Source organism: Trichogramma pretiosum, unplaced genomic scaffold (genome assembly GCF_000599845.2).
Source record: "Trichogramma pretiosum strain Unisexual culture from Peru unplaced genomic scaffold, Tpre_2.0 scaffold60, whole genome shotgun sequence".
In the NCBI taxonomy this organism is placed as follows: Eukaryota; Metazoa; Arthropoda; class Insecta; order Hymenoptera; family Trichogrammatidae; genus Trichogramma; species Trichogramma pretiosum.
Genome location: NW_019640805.1, coordinates 1,097,732 through 1,115,766, shown reverse-complemented (window position 1 = coordinate 1,115,766; position 18,035 = coordinate 1,097,732). Strand labels below are relative to the sequence as shown.

General features: G+C 33.6%; 6 protein-coding genes across 6 annotated transcripts in view; 1 reads left to right on the top strand and 5 right to left on the bottom strand.

Annotated features, from left to right (window-relative positions):
- The first annotated feature begins 614 nt into the window (after positions 1-614).
- On the top strand, positions 615-5,984 carry LOC106649797 (congested-like trachea protein). The gene is made up of 5 exons (XM_014367422.2): positions 615-1,292; positions 1,417-1,531; positions 1,596-1,910; positions 4,495-4,668; positions 4,852-5,984. Exons 1-5 carry the CDS (start codon positions 1,197-1,199, stop codon positions 5,037-5,039), a joined length of 888 nt encoding a protein of 295 aa, XP_014222908.1. The 5' UTR covers positions 615-1,196; the 3' UTR covers positions 5,040-5,984.
- Positions 1,964-4,310, bottom strand: LOC106649796 (leucine-rich repeat-containing protein 15-like). Its single transcript, XM_014367421.2, has 6 exons — positions 4,192-4,310; positions 3,987-4,121; positions 3,719-3,841; positions 2,851-3,647; positions 2,231-2,774; positions 1,964-2,160 (listed from the first exon to the last, which is right to left on the bottom strand). The coding sequence occupies exons 1-6, from the start codon at positions 4,234-4,236 to the stop codon at positions 1,987-1,989; spliced, it is 1,818 nt and encodes a 605-aa protein (XP_014222907.1). The 5' UTR covers positions 4,237-4,310; the 3' UTR covers positions 1,964-1,986.
- Positions 5,985-5,989: 5 nt separating the features above from the next.
- Positions 5,990-7,850, bottom strand: LOC106649799 (WASH complex subunit 1). Its single transcript, XM_014367424.2, has 4 exons — positions 7,614-7,850; positions 7,398-7,527; positions 6,800-7,325; positions 5,990-6,711 (listed from the first exon to the last, which is right to left on the bottom strand). The coding sequence occupies exons 1-4, from the start codon at positions 7,633-7,635 to the stop codon at positions 6,004-6,006; spliced, it is 1,386 nt and encodes a 461-aa protein (XP_014222910.1). The 5' UTR covers positions 7,636-7,850; the 3' UTR covers positions 5,990-6,003.
- A 296-nt stretch (positions 7,851-8,146) lies between these two features.
- Positions 8,147-9,875, bottom strand: LOC106649746 (malate synthase 1, glyoxysomal-like). The gene is made up of 2 exons (XM_014367336.2): positions 9,610-9,875; positions 8,147-9,534 (listed from the first exon to the last, which is right to left on the bottom strand). Exons 1-2 carry the CDS (start codon positions 9,863-9,865, stop codon positions 8,171-8,173), a joined length of 1,620 nt encoding a protein of 539 aa, XP_014222822.1. The 5' UTR covers positions 9,866-9,875; the 3' UTR covers positions 8,147-8,170.
- Positions 9,876-10,020: 145 nt separating this feature from the next.
- LOC106649775 (asparagine synthetase domain-containing protein 1) lies at positions 10,021-12,586 on the bottom strand. Its single transcript, XM_014367378.2, has 5 exons — positions 12,345-12,586; positions 12,047-12,244; positions 11,086-11,964; positions 10,600-11,012; positions 10,021-10,220 (listed from the first exon to the last, which is right to left on the bottom strand). Exons 1-5 carry the CDS (start codon positions 12,417-12,419, stop codon positions 10,046-10,048), a joined length of 1,740 nt encoding a protein of 579 aa, XP_014222864.1. The 5' UTR covers positions 12,420-12,586; the 3' UTR covers positions 10,021-10,045.
- Positions 12,587-13,603: 1,017 nt separating this feature from the next.
- LOC106649774 overlaps positions 13,604-18,035 on the bottom strand; it is a 39,680-nt gene continuing 35,248 nt past the window's right edge. The window contains exons 4-5 of the mRNA XM_014367377.2: positions 16,609-16,793; positions 13,604-15,958 (exon numbers count right to left, since the gene is read on the bottom strand). Coding sequence (XP_014222863.1) covers positions 15,533-15,958; positions 16,609-16,793 — 611 coding nt within the window. The 3' untranslated portion in view covers positions 13,604-15,532. The remainder of the gene's footprint in view (positions 15,959-16,608; positions 16,794-18,035) is intronic.

Below are 18,035 nucleotides of genomic sequence, written 5' to 3'. Positions count from 1 at the left end.
TCTTTGAATTTAAAAAATTTGTCCATTACATTATGATGAAAAAATTCTTCACAAAATGCTAATCTGATATGAAACAAATGTTAATCGAAAACAAAAGTTAATAAAATCAGAAGGGTAAAATTAGTTAAATATAATATCGTTGGACAATTATTTTCGCTTTGATTTTTAACTTGCGATTTCTTATTGTTATTCTTGTTACAATCACAATAGAAATCTTGAGACAGTAACTTTATCGTTTCCAATTGAATCATTTAATTAGTTTACAGATTTTGGAAATATTTGCATAAATTAACGTATAGTATATAACATTTTAAAATTTTTAGATGCAAGTCATTAATTTCGTTTTCCTAATTTTTATAATTTAGAAGAATAAAATTCACTTTTATATTGATAGACCGATGAAGACAGGGACTGAAAAAATCTTAAAAAATGAACGTTTAATTGATATTTCTATTGACTAGTCTCGTATTGTTTTTTGGAGATTAAACTGTCAAAAAGACGATAAGGTTTTTAATCTGCATATATAAAGAAGAACAAAAACCCACTGATATTTTTTGACAATCGACATTAAATCTTACAGGTACAGGACAATTGCAAGTCAAATTTACTTTCGAATGATGCTGCGTTAGTCATTTGAGTTGACAGAGAGCTACGAGGATGGCTGAATAACTCATAATTGATTTATAGCGCCTTTATTTAGATATAGAATGGTCATTGCAAACTCGTTTTTACACTGTGTCGGCGCAGCAGCGACGACTTGCATGAGATGAGCGAGATATACATTTTCAAGTAAGCGTGACTAAGCTTTACTTCATGAACGAGCTTGAGCACTGAGCTCGAAGCTGAGAGTGTCAGCGAGCCCATGTGTGCTGTGGCCTGTGTATGATCGCGAATTCCCTACTGCTCGTAGAGAAATCAGTGCGCTGGCGCTACTTTGCTTAGTAGTGTCTCGTGTGCGTCGCTCGGCCTTTTGAAACTATCTCAATGATCGAGCTTAATAAAAAGCAATCTGCATCCTTCATCAATTTGACCTCTGAGCCCAGTCACAGCAGGCGCACTGGCAAAAACTGCCGTGCAGTCGACCAAAGTATTAACAGACTATCTAAATTTTAATTCGTAACCGAGTTTTTGTTTAGTTTCTTCGAAACGCACCTGTTAAAACTCACCCGTAGATAATATACATTGAATCCGTAAGCATGTCTGAGAACGTCAACCCTGTCAAGTACTTCCTGAGTGGAGGATTCGGTGGAGTATGCACCGTCCTCGCAGGTCATCCTCTTGATACGATCAAAGTAAGGTTATGATGCTTGACTTAAGTTTTTATATTTAATTTTATTTATTTAACTTATTTTTACGTAACTCATATATTGAGTATTTTATTTTATTATAAAGATTTATAATTTTTACTTTTGACAGGTACGGCTGCAAACCATGCCAATCCCTGGTCCAAATGAAAAACCACTATATGCTGGTACTTTGGATTGCGCTAAAAAAACTTTAGCAAAAGAAGGTGTAAGAGGATTTTACAAAGGTATAGAAATAATTTTGTGTATTTTTCATTCAAATCTTATTCATATGACATTCTTGATTAACAGGTATGGCAGCACCTCTCGTTGGAGTTGCTCCAATTTTTGCTATGAGCTTTTTAGGTTTTGGCATTGGTAAGAAGCTGCAACAAAAAGATCCAAATGAAAAGCTCAGTGAGCTCCAACTATTTTATGCTGGAGCGTTTAGTGGAATATTCACAACAGTTATTATGGCTCCAGGAGAGCGTATCAAGTGTCTTCTGCAAATACAGGCATCAGAAGCTAAACCAAAGTACAGTGGTCCCACAGACTGTGTAAAACAATTGTACAGGGAAGGTGGTTTGAGAAGTATTTTCAAAGGTTCATGCGCTACTTTGTTAAGAGGTCAGTAGATTATTTATTTCTTTTTGCTTCAATTTTCCATTTGGCTAGTGATATTTATGTACCAATGCTTTCAAGACTAACTAACTGTCTTAACACGTAAATTTCTTGAAATTTTCAAGTGTTTCTTTTTTAGTTTATGTTTAATGTTCTTGCACTCTAATGCACCTGTTCTTAAAGCATAAAATACACCCCGATTCCTTAATGATGTTGGTGTTGAACACCTGGGTGCCATTCCTTTGACTAGATGAACCTAGAATTTAGTTAACTTAATTTATTAATGAAAAATTAGATTAAAATATTTTATTCAACTATTTATATACCAAATTGAAATTCCATGATAGCATGTCACAGTTGCAATCCCAAGGATTTCTATTTAATAAGATACTTTCAACTTTGATGTGTTTTGAAGGAAGATGTAACAATTTAAAAAAGTCTTGAGGCAATGTAAATAGCTTATTTCCAGTCAAAATTATTTTTTTGAGATTAGGCTGCTGTTGAGCAGAAAATAATCCTTTTGGAATATTCTTTAAGTTATTATGAGATAAATCAATTTGATTTATACTCTTTAAACCATAAAAAGCATCCATTGAAATTGATGTTAATTGACAGTGGCTTAAATCTAAATTTATTAAATTATCTAAATCTACAAATGCATCAAATTCTATACTCGAAATTACTCCTCTCAATTTCAAATCGGTCAATAATGGCATTCCATAAAATACAAATCTTTCTAAAACGGGTATATCTAAATCATAAACAGATAATATCTGCAAATTTTTCAAACCAAGAAATGCATTTTTTTCTAGCTTTAGTGCAGAGCCTCCAATTTTCAGTCGAGAGGTTTTATTCATAATTTCGAAGGAACTAAAAAAAGTGGCAACAAATAAAAATTTAATTTTTCTTAGAAAATAATCTTTAGATAAAATCATCTGATACTCACTTTGGAAATATTGATATAAGAGGATTATCTCCAAAATCAGCAGATATTAAGGTTGGAAATGGTGGAAGTGAAACCTCCGAAAGAAATGTCAAATTATTTTTACTCAAATCGAGTTTTTCAAGTACTAGAAGTCCTGCTAAATCCACGCTTGTTAACGATAAAAGTTCATTATTGGCGAGTGATAAAATCCTCAAGTTCGGGGTGCCATAGAAGCAAAATTCTGGAATGAATTTTAAATTGTTTTTTTGCAATGATAAATACTTGAGATTGTCAAGGCCATCAAACATGTGCCAAGTAATATCTTTGAGAGCACAATCATTTACACGCAGATGTGTCAACGCCCTGAGTTCTGTAAAGAGCCCCGATGACAGTCGATAGCCTTCGATCTCTTGCTTGTAAATATCGTAAGGTAATATTTCTTTTTCGTCATTGTTCGTCAAGAAAATTAGACGGTGTCTTGTTTGGTTCGATTGATAAATAAAAGACGAGTCCGTTTTGGGTTGAACTGGTTTCACCACAAGATTTGCTTTTTTTCTCTCTTTTACTGTGAGCCGAGTTAACTCTACTCGTTCGAGATTTAAAAAAAGTAACTTATTAGCCAAGGGAAGAAGCGTATCTGCTGATAATACGATTCCTCTTTTTTCATCTTCATATTCTGATATTCTATTCGAGCTAACACGATCGCTGTTTGATAGTCCTTGAATATCGAGGGATATTAAATCATTAAACAATTCGACATCACTAGATTGGATTATTAATTTTGATTCTCTAGCTTCTGATTCCAAAATAGTTAAAATCTAAAAGTAATTATTCATTTAGCTTTTATTTATTTGAATTGATTCAATATAATAAAATGTATTATCAAAACCTGAACGTCGACAGGTACTGATGATAAAAGCTTCCGAGGATTTTTCGCAACGAGACACGTTACAGATTTGAAAAGATCATTTGATAATGGGTCTTTGATATCCACATGATAGAGTGACTCTTCCTAGAAACAAATCGAAATTTATACGTTATATTATAGTATTTCTTGGTTTCCTTAACAACTTATTACTATTTTAATAATAAATTATTTAGCTCAAACCTATTTCGATGGTTTGAAAGTAATTTTTTTTAAAAAATCGATAATGTACCTGATAATCATGAGTTGAATTAATCCAATGATGCAAAGACAATTCAGCATACGGTAAGATCTCACAAGAACAGTCACGGGGACAGTTAACTTTCCAAACCTTTTTAACGTCGTCAACTTTTGTTGAACAACAGACCTGAAATGAAAGACACTATTCTTTATGAAAATTTAATTTAATTGGTATAAACCTTTATCTATATTATTACTGTTATCAATAACAGCCTGAATAAAATGGAAAAATTACAATCCATGATCAATCATTTATTTTCCAATGATTGATCTTCACTTTAAGGATTAATTTTGACCACTTGGTAGTCTCTTGCAATAGGCCAAAATGAACTGAGTTTCGTTGAATTTTATCTGCATGCTGTGCTTTATTGATATCAGTAAAACGCAGGATGCGTAAATTTATCTATTCAGTTCACTTGATGCATGCTGTTTAAAACATAAGTTGGTACAAAAATACTGTTTACGATTAAAAAAAAATTTAAACAATTTTTTTATTTCAGATGTACCTGCCAGTGGGGTTTATTTTACTACCTACGAAGTGATACAAAGAGCTCTTAAATCGGAGGACGGAAAATTATCGTTATTATCAACCATTACTGCCGGAGGTTGTGCAGGAATAGCCAATTGGATCATCGGAATGCCGCCTGATGTTTTAAAATCTCGCCTTCAAACTGGTACGTACTCTTTTATATCGTTCATAAGAATTCATATTGATATGAAGCGTGAAATTTTTAAAGTATTAATTGCATAATATTAATTGGTTTTTCAAATCAAAACAACAGTTCGATAAAAAATATTCGACATAATTTCAGTTATTACTATTAGTCACGTAAATAAAATTTGTTTAATTTTTACAGCACCTGAAGGAACCTACAAAAAAGGAGTTCGAGAGGTTTTTGTACAACTCATGAAAAATGAGGGTCCAGCAGCTTTATACAAGGGTGTAGTTCCAGTTATGTTACGAGCTTTTCCCGCAAACGCAGCTTGCTTTTTAGGTTTTGAGGTAGCAAAGAATTTCTTAGATTGGGTTGCTCCGAATATGTAAAGGCAGGCATTGTTTAAATTCTACATGCTTTAATTGACTTTTGATATATTTATGTTTGTCAAATTTTATGACAGATCGATACAATGTTTTTACATCAACCTTTGATGGATGATATATAGTTAGCATTTAAATTTGCCTATATTAGGATCATGAGATTTAACTTATTTTAGTCAAGTATTTTTTACCATTTTATTGCCGTGCTGATTATTAAAAAATTCACTTCGGTATTCAATTAAAAGTAGTACCAATTGATTTTTGTTCTTTTATATTTAAAATATGTTACACCAGTTACTTTTTAGTAAAATTGTACTAATTGACTCATGTATAAAAAATTAACTACTTTTTTAACGCTGGAACAAAAAAATTAATACTGACTAAAATTTTAATCAAACAAAAGTTTTAAAAACGATGAATGAAAAGGAATGAAAACTGTGCAATGAAAAACTTCTACTGGTTGGTTATAAAGCTTTATCACATGCTGATGCTATAGTCATCATCATAGATTAGGTAATTAATATTTTATTTTAGAAATATCAATTGTTTCGTGATGGGTAAATGGATAATTAAATTTTTGAATTGGTTTATTTTTTTATACGAATTTTTTATTCTTACTTTAGATTTTAGAAGTTGTGTACATTTGTAAAAGTTGGTGTTTTACACCAAGATTGTAATTTATTTTCAAAAGTAAGATAAAGTTCTGGGATGGGTTGCTCGACTGGTCAAGCAATAATATAAAAATGTTATTATACAAGATATAAACTCATATTGTGATTTTCTTCGCCTTTGTATCATATAATATGACTGCCATTAAGGTGAAAATCACGCGTAAAGCACAAAGGAATTGCCTAAGATATTGTATACAATTTATAAGACTAAATGTTATAAAAAAAATAAAAGTATTTTAATAAATTAAGTTTATGTACAATTATTTGGCAGAATCTAACACTTCAATATCAATATTCATTTATTCTTCCCAAGCTTCATCATCTTGAGATTCACTAGTAGCTGAATTTCTATCCGATGCAGATGCTTCATTAGGTTTTGGAGGAGGTGGAATCATGCTTGAAAGTCTTGATAAAACATTACTAGATGAATTTGCAATACCTTTACGCCTTAAAGCTAAAGTGGCGTGTAAATCAGCCATCAAATCACCCTCAACTGATGCAGAAGCCCAACGGTCTTTTGACTTATCTGCAGAGTCTATCGGTTTTAGTTTTGATCTTCCACCAGCGTTGCGAATTGCTGCCATTAAATTGCTTCGATCATCTGCTGAAGCTATTGGAGTTGAAACTTTTTTTGGCTTTTTCTTTGAAATTGTCTCTTCTTCTTCATCTGACGATGTTAATGGAGGAGGAGGTGGTGGAGGTGGTGGTGGAGGAGGTGGTACAATTTTAGCAGGCAGACTTGGTAATTTTGGTAAATTATGCAAGGTAGATTCTGTTACAATTGGAATTGAAGGTTCATTGGTCGATGAAGGTGCAGTTGAAGGATCATTTTGGTTTAGAGAAGTTTTATCTGCTTCTTTTGACTCTTCATTTATAGTTGATACATTTTTCCCTTTTATTGATGGAGATTCTATTAAACTTGAGATATTTGAGTCAAGCATAAATTGCTCATCATCGACAATACCTGGTAAATCGGGCAGTGTCAAAGGTATATCTAAATGTGGTACCTGATGCAAAAAAATGCAGTAATTAATAATTCATACACAGAATAATTATTTTCAAAAATTTTAATGGAATCATAATTTTATTAATTACCTCTCCTACTGTTGGAGTATATAAATAAGAGGATGAAGATTCTAATTCTGATGCATGCCAAGGTTGAGAAATAGAATCTGGAGCATCTTCAATTTGGTTATCATTACTTATTGACTGTGTGTCATTTTGACTTTTTGTATCTTGTTCATTAAAAATCAATAAAGAATCGACTGAGGTCACTTTGGGTTTTGATGAATTGTCATTTTTTGTGTCTTTTAAAAGTTTTGATTTTACAAAATAAAATTGTAATTTTTCATTTTTACTGCTATTTGAATAATGCAAATTTTCTTCCTTTCTGTGCATAGTCGTTGGTGTATCAGAGATTGGTACAGGACTTTTATAAGCTTCATATTTATTAGGTTCTTTCCTAGATTTTGGTTGTACAGCTAAGTTATAATCTTTGTATACATGAGCAGCAGGATATTTTGATGCAGAATATAATTTGATAGCTGTCTTATTAAGATTATTTTTCATATATTGTAACTTTCCTTGTACAGTCGTAGCTCTTGATTTTATATCTGAAAGTCTACTCATTTCATACTTATTAGGCTAAATATATTAATTAAAATTAATATTTTTTAACATTAATACTTTTTACCTGCTGATATTTTTGTTAATTCTCTGATTTAATGAATCAAAAATATGAGTTACTGCAAAATTCAAATCATCAAGAACTTCAGCAATCTGTACAATAGTTTCTTCATGCCTCAAATCTTGAGGAATTACAGCTAAAAATATTGTACCATGTATAGTTCATTCAATATGGTGTTTAAAATTATAATATAAAAATTAGATAATTAAAATGTTTACTCACATATCTCAATTCTTTCAGGCATTTTACTAAAATGTAGTGTTTTAATTTTTTTGAATTTTTATTTTTTAATTTTAATATCAAATTATTGTTGCCTTTTCATATTTACTATATTATTAACATTCAATGAAATAATAATTTAGCAAATAAACAGAATTTGATCGGTACGAGGTTAAGGTTTCTTTCCTTATGTCATTGATCTTTCAGTTTTCATACATACATAACATACTCCAATACCTACATATGGATATAGTACACAACTTGAAGGTGTCACTTACAACACAACACTTAATATGAAATTTGATTTGATAAGTCAAAATGTTCTATCAAACATCTTTTCTTTGAATTTCTTTCTTATCACTGATTGCTACAGATACTCATGATAATTAAATACATTTTTTTATTGAACATTAAATAAAATATTTTTTTATTAACTTTTTTTCAATCAATTGTGTTGATGTTGTGATTAAATCTGATTATTATATAACAAATAAAAATTATAATGCAATGTTTTATATTTGAAAAATACCAGTTTATTAAAAAATATATTTCAAAAACATTTACAGACTAGCCTGTAATTTTCTAAAAATATAAGTGTCATTTAAATAAGTTGTAAAATATTCCGGAAATTCTCTATGATTAACAATCTCTAAAAATATATCAAAAGCAATGGCAAGCTTTATTTTTGTAAATTCATCAACTCCATATTGATTGGATAAAGATTCATAAACATTTGTTGCTTCTTTAAAAACAAGTTTTCTAGTAATTATCTTTTCAGTATTCTCTATTACAACGCTGTGTCTAATCCATTGCCATATCTGAGCTCTTGATATTTCAGCAGTTGCTGAATCTTCAATAGCTCCTTTAAATTCAAAAATACCTTTGCCACACAACCAATTGAAAATAAAAAGAATTGCAATTGTTATGTTATCTTTTAATCCTGCTTCAGTAATTTTTCCATGTGGTAAAGTAAGTAAATCAGATTCTGTTATTTTTTCTGAAGATCCAAAATAATGTAATTGATTAGAGTATACTCCAAATTTCATCCATAGGTTGTTGACAATATCTACAAGCTTCAAATCATATATAATAAATCCATCAACTCCTGCACTCATTTCAAATAACTTTTTTTCAGTAATATTTTGCACAATGTCATCAAAATCAGTACTTTCTTTTGGTGGTAAAAGTTTAGCTACCATGCCACCCGTTGCATGAGCATTTCTTTTGTGGCAAGTTCTTACAACAAGATCCATGTACTTTTTGAGGAATGGTTTTGTCATATCTACATACATGTTTCGATCAGGTATAATGAATGATGCATCATCTCCAAACTTGGATATTATAGAGGCGGTATAGTCCCAAACACCGCAGTTTAGACCAAGTGAATGATCCTTCAATTCATACAATATTTGGTCTAATTCAAAAGAAGACAAAATATTTTCAATGAGAACGCAAGCTTTGATAGTTCCATAGGGAATGCGCAATCTTGATTGACTCCAAGTGAAAATTTCATTCCACAATTTGGCTTCTGATGCACCTTCCAATTTTGGTAAGTAAAAAAATGGTCCAGAATCACATTGAGCAAGAATATTACCAGTATGATAAATTAATAGACCAAAATCGAACAAAGGGCCAGGAATTTCTTTCCCATTAATACTCATATTATGTTCAATCATATTCCAAGCTCTGGGTCGAAATATTAGAACTGGAGCATCAGCTATTTTAGGGACGTTCGGAATTTGATCGTGAACGACCCGATAAATATTGTACAGTCCAAAAATTTGATTTTTCCATGTTGGGCAATGTCCGTCATCGAAATCAACTTGAATTCCTTCGACCTTAGCTTTTAAAGCTGAAGTAAAATGTATGTAGTCACTAGGACTGACGTCACCAAGATCAACGGTACGATTTTGAAGTCTGTGATCTAGATAAGACAGGTTTTTTTAATCATCAATTTTTACACCTGTTTGATTTGTAAATAAATTTATTTGAAACTCACTAACTGGAGCTACCTTCCAATCATCAGTAGAATTACTAGACTCGAAAAATCTTGGGATTTTGCGCACTTTCTTCTGTATGAACTTTCTTTCAAGTCTTGTCAAATATAAATCATTAACTTTATCTTGAAACTTTATGGTAAGTTCTATTAAAAATTTAATTGCATCAGCTGTCAATAACAAATGAAACTCTTGTTCAAGTCCAGCTGGCGAAGGACTTAAAAATACATTATAATGATCAGCCAATTTGTCGTTCATTTTAATGAGACTATTTTTTAATATATTCACGCGTGTCTACCCGCTCAAAGAGTCGTGAAATACTGGTAGTCGAGATAAGCGCTTTTGACGAAAGAACGAATGTTTATGAAGCTGATAAGCTGTGTGCAACGTTGCTAAAAATTAGCATTTGCGCACAGAAAAGATGATACGATTGAATAATTATATGCGTTTGGATATGTCCTTGGCGTTTTCTTTTCCATCTGCAATTCGCGAACCAAATTGAAAAGCTCGTTTCGGTAATTTTGAAGCTTCGTTCAGTCCAATTTTTCGCGCCAATAAACGTAACAGGAGCTTATCACCTAGTCCTGGTGGGAAGTTTTCACTAGGGCAACATCTGAAAATTAAACAGTTGACTTATTATTCAAAAAATGCTGAAATCATTGGTAAAAATCAAAATGTTGAATTAGTTTTTTTAGAGCTACATAGAATATTTTTTTGAAATTTTCAAAGTGTTAGCTTTTATTCTACTGTTTTAAATGAAACAATGAAACAATTTAGTAAAAATTTCAATTGAATATTCTGAAAATTTGTTTGCAATCGCGATACTTAAAATTAAAATCTTTCAACATTCTCATTTAAAACAATTTTAAAACTTCCAAGGATAATCAAAATTTTAATAATAAAATTTGACATCCACACAGTACATACAAAATATCTAAAATTTTTCCATATAGTTTAATAATAACTTTTTTTATATTAAAATAATACATTACCTTTCCCAAGGAGGTAATCTTTGAACAAAGGTAACTAAATCTTCATCCAAGTAAGGTAATCTTGATTGTCTGCCATGATCAGCAACCATTCTGTCATCTCGGCCTAAATTTCTTTCTGAAATCCTTGCAAATTCAAGTTTCAATTCATCTGTCAGAGCACTCCAGCCTTTATTTTTCAAAGTGGTTCTATGCCTCATGTAACCACCAAATTGTTCATCTGCCCCCATGCCAAGTAAAAGAACTCGACAAGTTGAGTTGTAAGCTTGTTTACTGGGATATAACACTCCTTTTCCTCTACTGGAAAACCAAACTGCACAAGCTAAACTGTCATCTAAAATAGTTGAATGTGGATTCACTAAATTTGCAATCCGTGTTGATCTATATTTTTCAAGTTCTTGCTCTGTAATGTTGACCTAAAATATAGAGATATTAGTAATAATCAAAATTTAAAAGTTGTATGTTTAAAAAATGTTATTTATAGATTACATCAACAAAATTGAATTTTCTTCCAGGGCAAATTTGTAACAATTCATTGTACGTCTGTCTCCCAGTAATTCTATCTGGCACTTCGTAATTAGTTATGTTTTTTCTTTCAAATGCTACATTAATAAGGTCAATTGTTTCATTACTATCAAGATGATTATGGGTTAGAACTGCAAGTACTGCTGAATCCAAACCTCCAGAAAATAAAAGACCTACTTTTGAATGTTGACAAGTTGCATTTTGTTCAAATCTTATTTTAGTGCAATCTTTACAATATTTGGGTATTATTTTTACTCTTCTTCTAACTGCTTCATTAAGTACCCTTTCTAAGTTATTCACAGTTTGGCTAATGTTTTCTTTTTTCAACATATGAGACATTATATCATCAAATGTTTTGTATTCTTCACAAAGGTTTGTATACTTTAAAAATCCCATTTCAGAGTTAGGAATAATATTCAGGGACAAACCTTCCATTTTAGGTAAATATTCAGTTTCTACAACATTTATATTTATTTTGAAATGTTCAGAAAATGCTTTCAAAGTATTTTCGAACCGTTCGTTGGGCTCATACCATGGAATACACTTTAGCTGAATTTGATCATTATTAAAATCTGCAACAAAAATACCTATAGCTGGTAGTTCATACACATTTGACACACTTTTAGGAGCCACAGACGATAGAAGTAGTTGCGTATGATCTTCATTTAATCTAAAAACCAGACTGTGCCTACCAAATCGATCTCTTCCAAAATATAATAACTTAGACGATTTTTGATAATAAATAAAACTAAATGGCCCCTTAACTTCTCTTAAAACGGATGGTACTTCAGCAAGTTTTAAAGCTGACATCACTACATCGCTATCGCAAATTTTTTCCATGTGCTGCAAGATTAAAAATTACAGCTTAAAATTTTTCTTATATTTATAGATTAAAAACAAAGATAAATATATCAATTAATTTTACCATGCTGCCACTTAAAACATCTCCATTCCAGAGAAGAACATTTCGGTCGCTATCAACGAGTGGTTGTGAAATTGGTCGTATACCTTGCATCCACAAAACACTAGCATGCAAATGACATTTCCAATGATCCGTTTGTTCCTCCCAATCACCATAAGCATCAAGACCTCTAGCTTTGATGAGTTCTTTGCATTGTTCCCACTGTTACAATTATCATTAATTAACAAATTGTATAGCTCTCGCAGTAATAAAAGAATTGAATTAAAAAGGTCAATGATTGTCTTAATTAATTTTAACTTACCTCTGATGGAGTTTCGTGGGTCTCTGATTCATCAATTGTTTTTTTATTGTTACAAACACAAAATATTCCACACATCGTGTAATTTTCAAAAGTAGATTTTTAAAATAAAAATCGAAGTATTACTTAGCAGACACGCGTTTCACAATGTTCTATTGGTACGTAAAAGTAGTAATCAAGGTTAGGGTTTCGATAGATTTGCCGGCAAATAGTCACAAACGACACGTCTTGAGCGGTTGAGCCTCTGTCCCCTGCAATACACAGAATTAAGTATGCGAGAACAAGGGCAGATTTAACATGTGTTATGTTAAAAATGGAATTAAATCGTAAACACAAATGTGCATTTTGTCCGAAATATTTTGCGATTTAAAATTCTAAATATAGTAAGTACTTCAAAATTAAAAAAATAATCATTTGTCACTGACTTATTGATTGTCTATTTTATTAAAAGTACTTGAAAATACTAAAATTCACTAATTAATCGTTTGGAATTATTAAATTTTATACAATTTGATTGGAAGATCATTTGTTAAAGATGAAAGAATTAATTTTTCTTTGCGATCAAATCGATCAATTGTTTTGGTTTTCAAAATTATCAATAAAAAAAATCTAAACGATCATTTATCAAATAAAAAATTGGCAGTTTTCGCGACTAATTTTAAATGAAAGAAAATAATGATTAATATAAGAATATAAGGTGCAAGTAGTCGAATAATGGTAGGTTGTTTGTTGAGTAAACTTGTGTTACACATTGCATATATACAATTTTTATTAATTTTTATATTATACAAATTCGCCTACAATATATTAGAGGAACTACTTATCCGATGAACTTAATCGTCTTGTTTATCGTTCCTTTCACAATTTTCACGATTCACTGCGAATTTGGTTTCGAACGTATACGTAACAAGCATACAAGTAAATGCCGCATATTCTTTTTCTTTATTACAATATATTGTTCAGATTAATGCTACAGATACTTCATTACTAGTGTTTTCTGGTACTTTGACTCACTTAAATCTCGATCAAAAATAGGTTTTTATGCTTTGATACTTACGATTCCATTGAAGATATAGAAAAATAATGTGTAGTATACGTATCACATTTATCGAATCGCTCAATGTTAGCGGGCTTACGCTTTTTAAATACATTGCGTTAATAAATCTTTTTTAACAAATATTTTAAAAGCACAATGATGATTAATGAATAAATTTTTATCATTTCAACGTAATTTTTTTTCTTTTCAAAAATATGAATAACCTTAATTAATTAATGAAATGAATTTAATTAAATATTGCATACAGGTATAAGATTTTTTTCAAAATATTTAAAGACATTTTCTAACACATAGTCATAACATTATATACAGTTTATTTTGTACATTTACAAAAAAGATACAATTCTTTCAACTTGAAAGAAAATAATATTCACAAATTCACAGATGTCTTTGGAATAAACTAAGATAGCACTTTTTCATGTAAGATTAATAAAAACATATGGCGCATAATATCTCTATTATGTATCTTATTTCTGCGTAGCTTTACATATTGTACAACACATAAAGCAAACAGCTTACCAACATGAAAATATCATAAAAATATCTGGTCAATATGGAGTGCATAATAAACATTTGTATTTGTTTATGCATAGAAATTTTTTCAAGGTTCATTAAAATAAAGTGGATAAGTAGCATGATTATTATTAATTGTCACAATAATTTAGCATTAACCTTTAAGTTTCGTTCAAGCGAGCTATCTATAGTTTTAGTTTTTTTTGTAACTATTTATTAATTTTTTGATGCTAAATCGCTTTCGTTTAAAGAATAAAGAGTTGAGTGAATAATCATATTAATCTCAAAAAATTTCATTTAATTATTGTACTGAAGACTTCTTTTATCGTTCGGATATCTGCAAAATATGACGAATTATAAACATAAATCTATCAGTCTATTGTTAGTTCAAGAATAACAGATTATCTATGTTAATTCATTTACCTCATATAAGTAATAACAATGCTTTTTCGTCGAACAAATATAATTTCTCTTATACAAAGATATACATTGCATATACATTTTTTGAACAATTTGTCACAGCAGTTAAGCGAATGATTTACTATTGTATAATCTGTATGTTTGTTTTTCTGTAGATTAAAGTTATTTCGCTCAGTTACAATTACTAATGAAATCAAGTGTGTTTTAAGCGCCTCTTCTAACAAGGATGGCAGATGAGCTGCAAGTAAAACACATTTAGTGCACACTGCAAACGAAGTTTTGGATTATACATTAGTAAATGATTTTTACGGCAGTAGCTTGTACATCGATATCTGTTTTTATTTTGTGAAAAAATTGTGTAACACGACGTTGCATATAATTGTAATATTTTTACAAGGTACATCGACGCTTATAGTTGAGAATGAAATTAGCTAGCAGCATTTGATACTGTAAATTTTTGAACGTCCGTTGGGGAAAGGATAACGATCGTTTGGAGTTAAATTTATTAAAAGCGTATGTATTTGGAATTTTACTCAAATCCTGATTCAAAAACAAAGTTGAATCTCAAAAAGATCATTAGATAATTTAACGAAATTTATGACCAAATGTTTATGGCACAACTACATATCGAGTTACAAAAACATAAAAAGTGAAACGAATTTTTTTTTGAAAAAACAAAATCACGGTAAACCGTCAATACATTAAGGTCGACATTTTTTAATTCATCGATCGAAAAACAATACAATAAATGGAAAATTGTTGGTACATCATAAAAATTCAATTAAAGGTATATTATCATTATAAATATATTTACAAAACAGAAACTAAAGGCAAAAATACACTCGACGCTTGTGAAGTGGCTGCAGTGGATTAAGAGCCGTATCGTTCATGATTTTTACAAAGCTAAATCTAAATATGTACAATTTGGTTACCACACTCGTGACTTCATGCCGCACTACTATAGTTTATCCCTGAAAAAATTCAAATGGTTCGAGGTACACGTCGAAGACACCCGTTCAAATCACCGCAGCAATCGTCGGCGGATCAGTTGAAGTCAGCAGCGAGTTTAGCTCGCCAAAGTCCAGCGGAGCGCGCGTAGTACCGCGCAGAATATGCCAAAGCTTCGTGCGGCGGCGGGTAATCGAGAAGTCGAGACGACGAAGTAGACACGAGGAAAGAAAGAACGGAGACGCTCGCGCGACTAAAGATGAGCGAGAACCTCGACGGCGGCGCAGGGCGGCGTCTGGTCGCCGCTCAGTATGACGGGCTCGCTCTCGGTCTGGACGATGCGCACCAGGTTGGCGTCCTTCTTCGAGGGCACGAGGCTCGTGTGCTGGTGATGGTGGTGGTGGTGGTGGTGGTGGCCCTGGGAGCTGTTGGACGAAAGCCTGTGGTGGCCGCAGTAGCTCGGCGGCCTGCTCAGGTCGGCCCGCGAGCCCGGGCTCTGCGAGACCACGGGCAGCACCGAGGCGTGCTGGTGGTGATGGTGATTGCTCGTCGGCGACTGGACGCCGCCCCCGCCCTGGACGTAGCTGCCCGAGTTCGATCGGTAGGTTGGTGGCGGCGACGACGTCGGCTGCAGTCGGTCCAGCAGCAGTAGCCTCAGCCGATACTCCTGCATGCTAGCCTGCGAGCAAATTAAAAATACTCCTTTAACTGATCCATCGTGTTTCGGCATTCTCAAATTGGTCTATTTATGTATCGGTAGTTTGTGGAACGCCGGAGAAAATCTCGCATAGATTCGTCGAGTATTACCGATGCACTTTGATACATAAGTGCGCTCTAATAGCTCTAAGAAAGTGTAAAAGTTGGAGCAAAGCGATTTTTCGTCAATTTTCTTTATGTCCGGCATCGGAGCGAGGCACTTGCACGAATCGAACAAAAAAACTTTCTACAAAATGTGTATTTACAGTCGAGCAACATAGTTTCGAGCGATTTCCCGAGATATAAGTGTCGAATATAGCGATGGCTCGCAGGTATTGCGCGCATTAAGTTTATTGCTCGAACTTTGTCTAAGCTGGGCTACTTATCGACTTTACTCGAGCGCCGCTGCCAAAAAGTACAACAATTCGCTCAACTCTCTTTACAGCGTCCCGCTCGGGCGAAAAGTTTATTTTTGCACGCGGACGTACTCTCGACGCTTTGCAATTTGCGATCGTTACGTACTCGAGATTTTCGCGCAAATTACAAGATGGCTCGAACTTTGGAGCAGATAACGAGCGAGTCCAAGAATAGAGCACGACGGGAGGGCATAAAAATTAGGAGCGCATTACTAACCTGATAGCTCGGTGGTGGAGTGCGAAACTGAAACTCCGGGTAGATCATGGCCGCGTAGGGATGCATCGGCCGAGCAGGAGGTATCCTGCCGGAGATGCCCGTCAGACCGAAGAAGCCGCCGCAGTTCTCCCGGCTCGTGACTCGCCAAGCGACTGCGCTCACCGTCACCAGCACCACTCCTATTCCTGCAAACAAAGCAATAAAAGTGTTCATTCAAATATTGTGTATAGTATTGATATCGCATCAAAATTTGCTCGCAACAACGAGTGAAAATAGTGCTTCGAACGATACGGCTCGAGATTTTTCCGATAGACTTGCTCTAAGAACGCGAGGATGCGCGCTTAGCTTGCAGCCTGGAATTTTTTCATTCGAGCCGAGACGTCGGCTAGACATCGCGAACGCTCGTACGCGCAACACCGAACGTAATGTCGCACGCGTTAGCGCGTCCCGTCGTAGAAATAGTCAAAAACACCCCTTGACAGTTCGATAGAATTATGGGAAAATTGAAAAATTCATATGCTTCAGCTCGACTTGCTTCGATGTATGCATGGTACGCGAAATACACCGTATGAAATTCGACGCATTTCACGCTCAAGATAAAAGTATCGCTTTATTGAAATTCGATTCGGAATCTTCGTATCGGGGCTCGTCTTGAGATTTTTACTGCCTCGCAGTCGGAAGGTACTCCGGTGTAATTAGCCCAGTTGCAATTATTACCGGATCGATCGGATGGGATAAACAGTTGGGCTATGTACCTCGGGTACGCGTGCGAAAGTTCATTGCGCCATCTGCAAAGACAATAAAAAAAAAAAAAGAAAAAAGAAAAGAAAATAAAAAGAAGACGAAGAAGAAAAAAGGGAGCGCAAAGGCCGGAATGGTTTAAGGTCTGGGCGCGCAATCAAAGCGAGACAACACACACATATCTAGAGAAGCGCGCGCCTGGCTACAAAGGGAATTCGTCAGAGCTCGTGTACGTATAGACGCCAGACGACGTCGGAGAGAAGAAGACGACGCGCGCGCGTCGCTTACGTTCCGTGCCTTATACTGTATAAAGCTTGGGCAAGCTGCTGCTGCTGGTGCAACTCAATGGCCCCTGGCGGCTGCTGCAATGGCAGTTGGCACGCGCATTAAAATGCACGAGTAGAAAAAGTCCTCGTTATCTGCGAGAGAGCGAGAGCGCCGGCTCGTGTGTATACATATATACGATATACGTCAGACACAAAGAGCGAAAAGTTCGCGACGCGCGCACGCACCTCGGGAAAGTCGAAATGTTGCGCAGTATATACCGACCAAAGTCCGTCTGTGTAGTAGTAGTATTACACGCGAAGGATGAATCGAGTCGCAAGAGCACACGAGTTACGCCAGTTTGAGTAGTTGTAGCCTTCGAATTGCCCATTTCAAGTTGCGCGCGCGTGGTGAGGTCGCGA

Coding starts and splice junctions, on each gene's coding strand:
- LOC106649796 (XM_014367421.2), bottom strand. CDS start 4,236: ATGGATTGTAATTTTTCCATTTTATTCAGGCTGTTATTGATAACA. Junction 4,122..4,191: donor TCAGGCTGTTATTGATAACA/GTAATAATATAG, acceptor CTTTCATTTCAG/GTCTGTTGTTCAACAAAAGT. Junction 3,648..3,718: donor CAGTACCTGTCGACGTTCAG/GTTTTGATAATA, acceptor AATTACTTTTAG/ATTTTAACTATTTTGGAATC.
- LOC106649746 (XM_014367336.2), bottom strand. CDS start 9,865: ATGAACGACAAATTGGCTGATCATTATAATGTATTTTTAAGTCCTTCG. Junction 9,535..9,609: donor TTGGAAGGTAGCTCCAGTTA/GTGAGTTTCAAA, acceptor TGTCTTATCTAG/ATCACAGACTTCAAAATCGT.
- LOC106649799 (XM_014367424.2), bottom strand. CDS start 7,635: ATGCCTGAAAGAATTGAGATAT. Junction 7,528..7,613: donor GCCTGAAAGAATTGAGATAT/GTGAGTAAACAT, acceptor CAATATTTTTAG/CTGTAATTCCTCAAGATTTG. Junction 7,326..7,397: donor ATTAACAAAAATATCAGCAG/GTAAAAAGTATT, acceptor TGAAATGAGTAG/ACTTTCAGATATAAAATCAA.
- LOC106649797 (XM_014367422.2), top strand. CDS start 1,197: ATGTCTGAGAACGTCAACCCTGTCAAGTACTTCCTGAGTGGAGGATTC. Junction 1,911..4,494: donor ATGCGCTACTTTGTTAAGAG/GTCAGTAGATTA, acceptor TTTTTATTTCAG/ATGTACCTGCCAGTGGGGTT. Junction 4,669..4,851: donor AAAATCTCGCCTTCAAACTG/GTACGTACTCTT, acceptor TAATTTTTACAG/CACCTGAAGGAACCTACAAA.
- LOC106649775 (XM_014367378.2), bottom strand. CDS start 12,419: ATGTGTGGAATATTTTGTGTTTGTAACAATAAAAAAACAATTGATGAA. Junction 11,965..12,046: donor ATGTTTTAAGTGGCAGCATG/GTAAAATTAATT, acceptor TTAATCTTGCAG/CACATGGAAAAAATTTGCGA. Junction 10,221..10,599: donor AGATTACCTCCTTGGGAAAG/GTAATGTATTAT, acceptor TTTAATTTTCAG/ATGTTGCCCTAGTGAAAACT.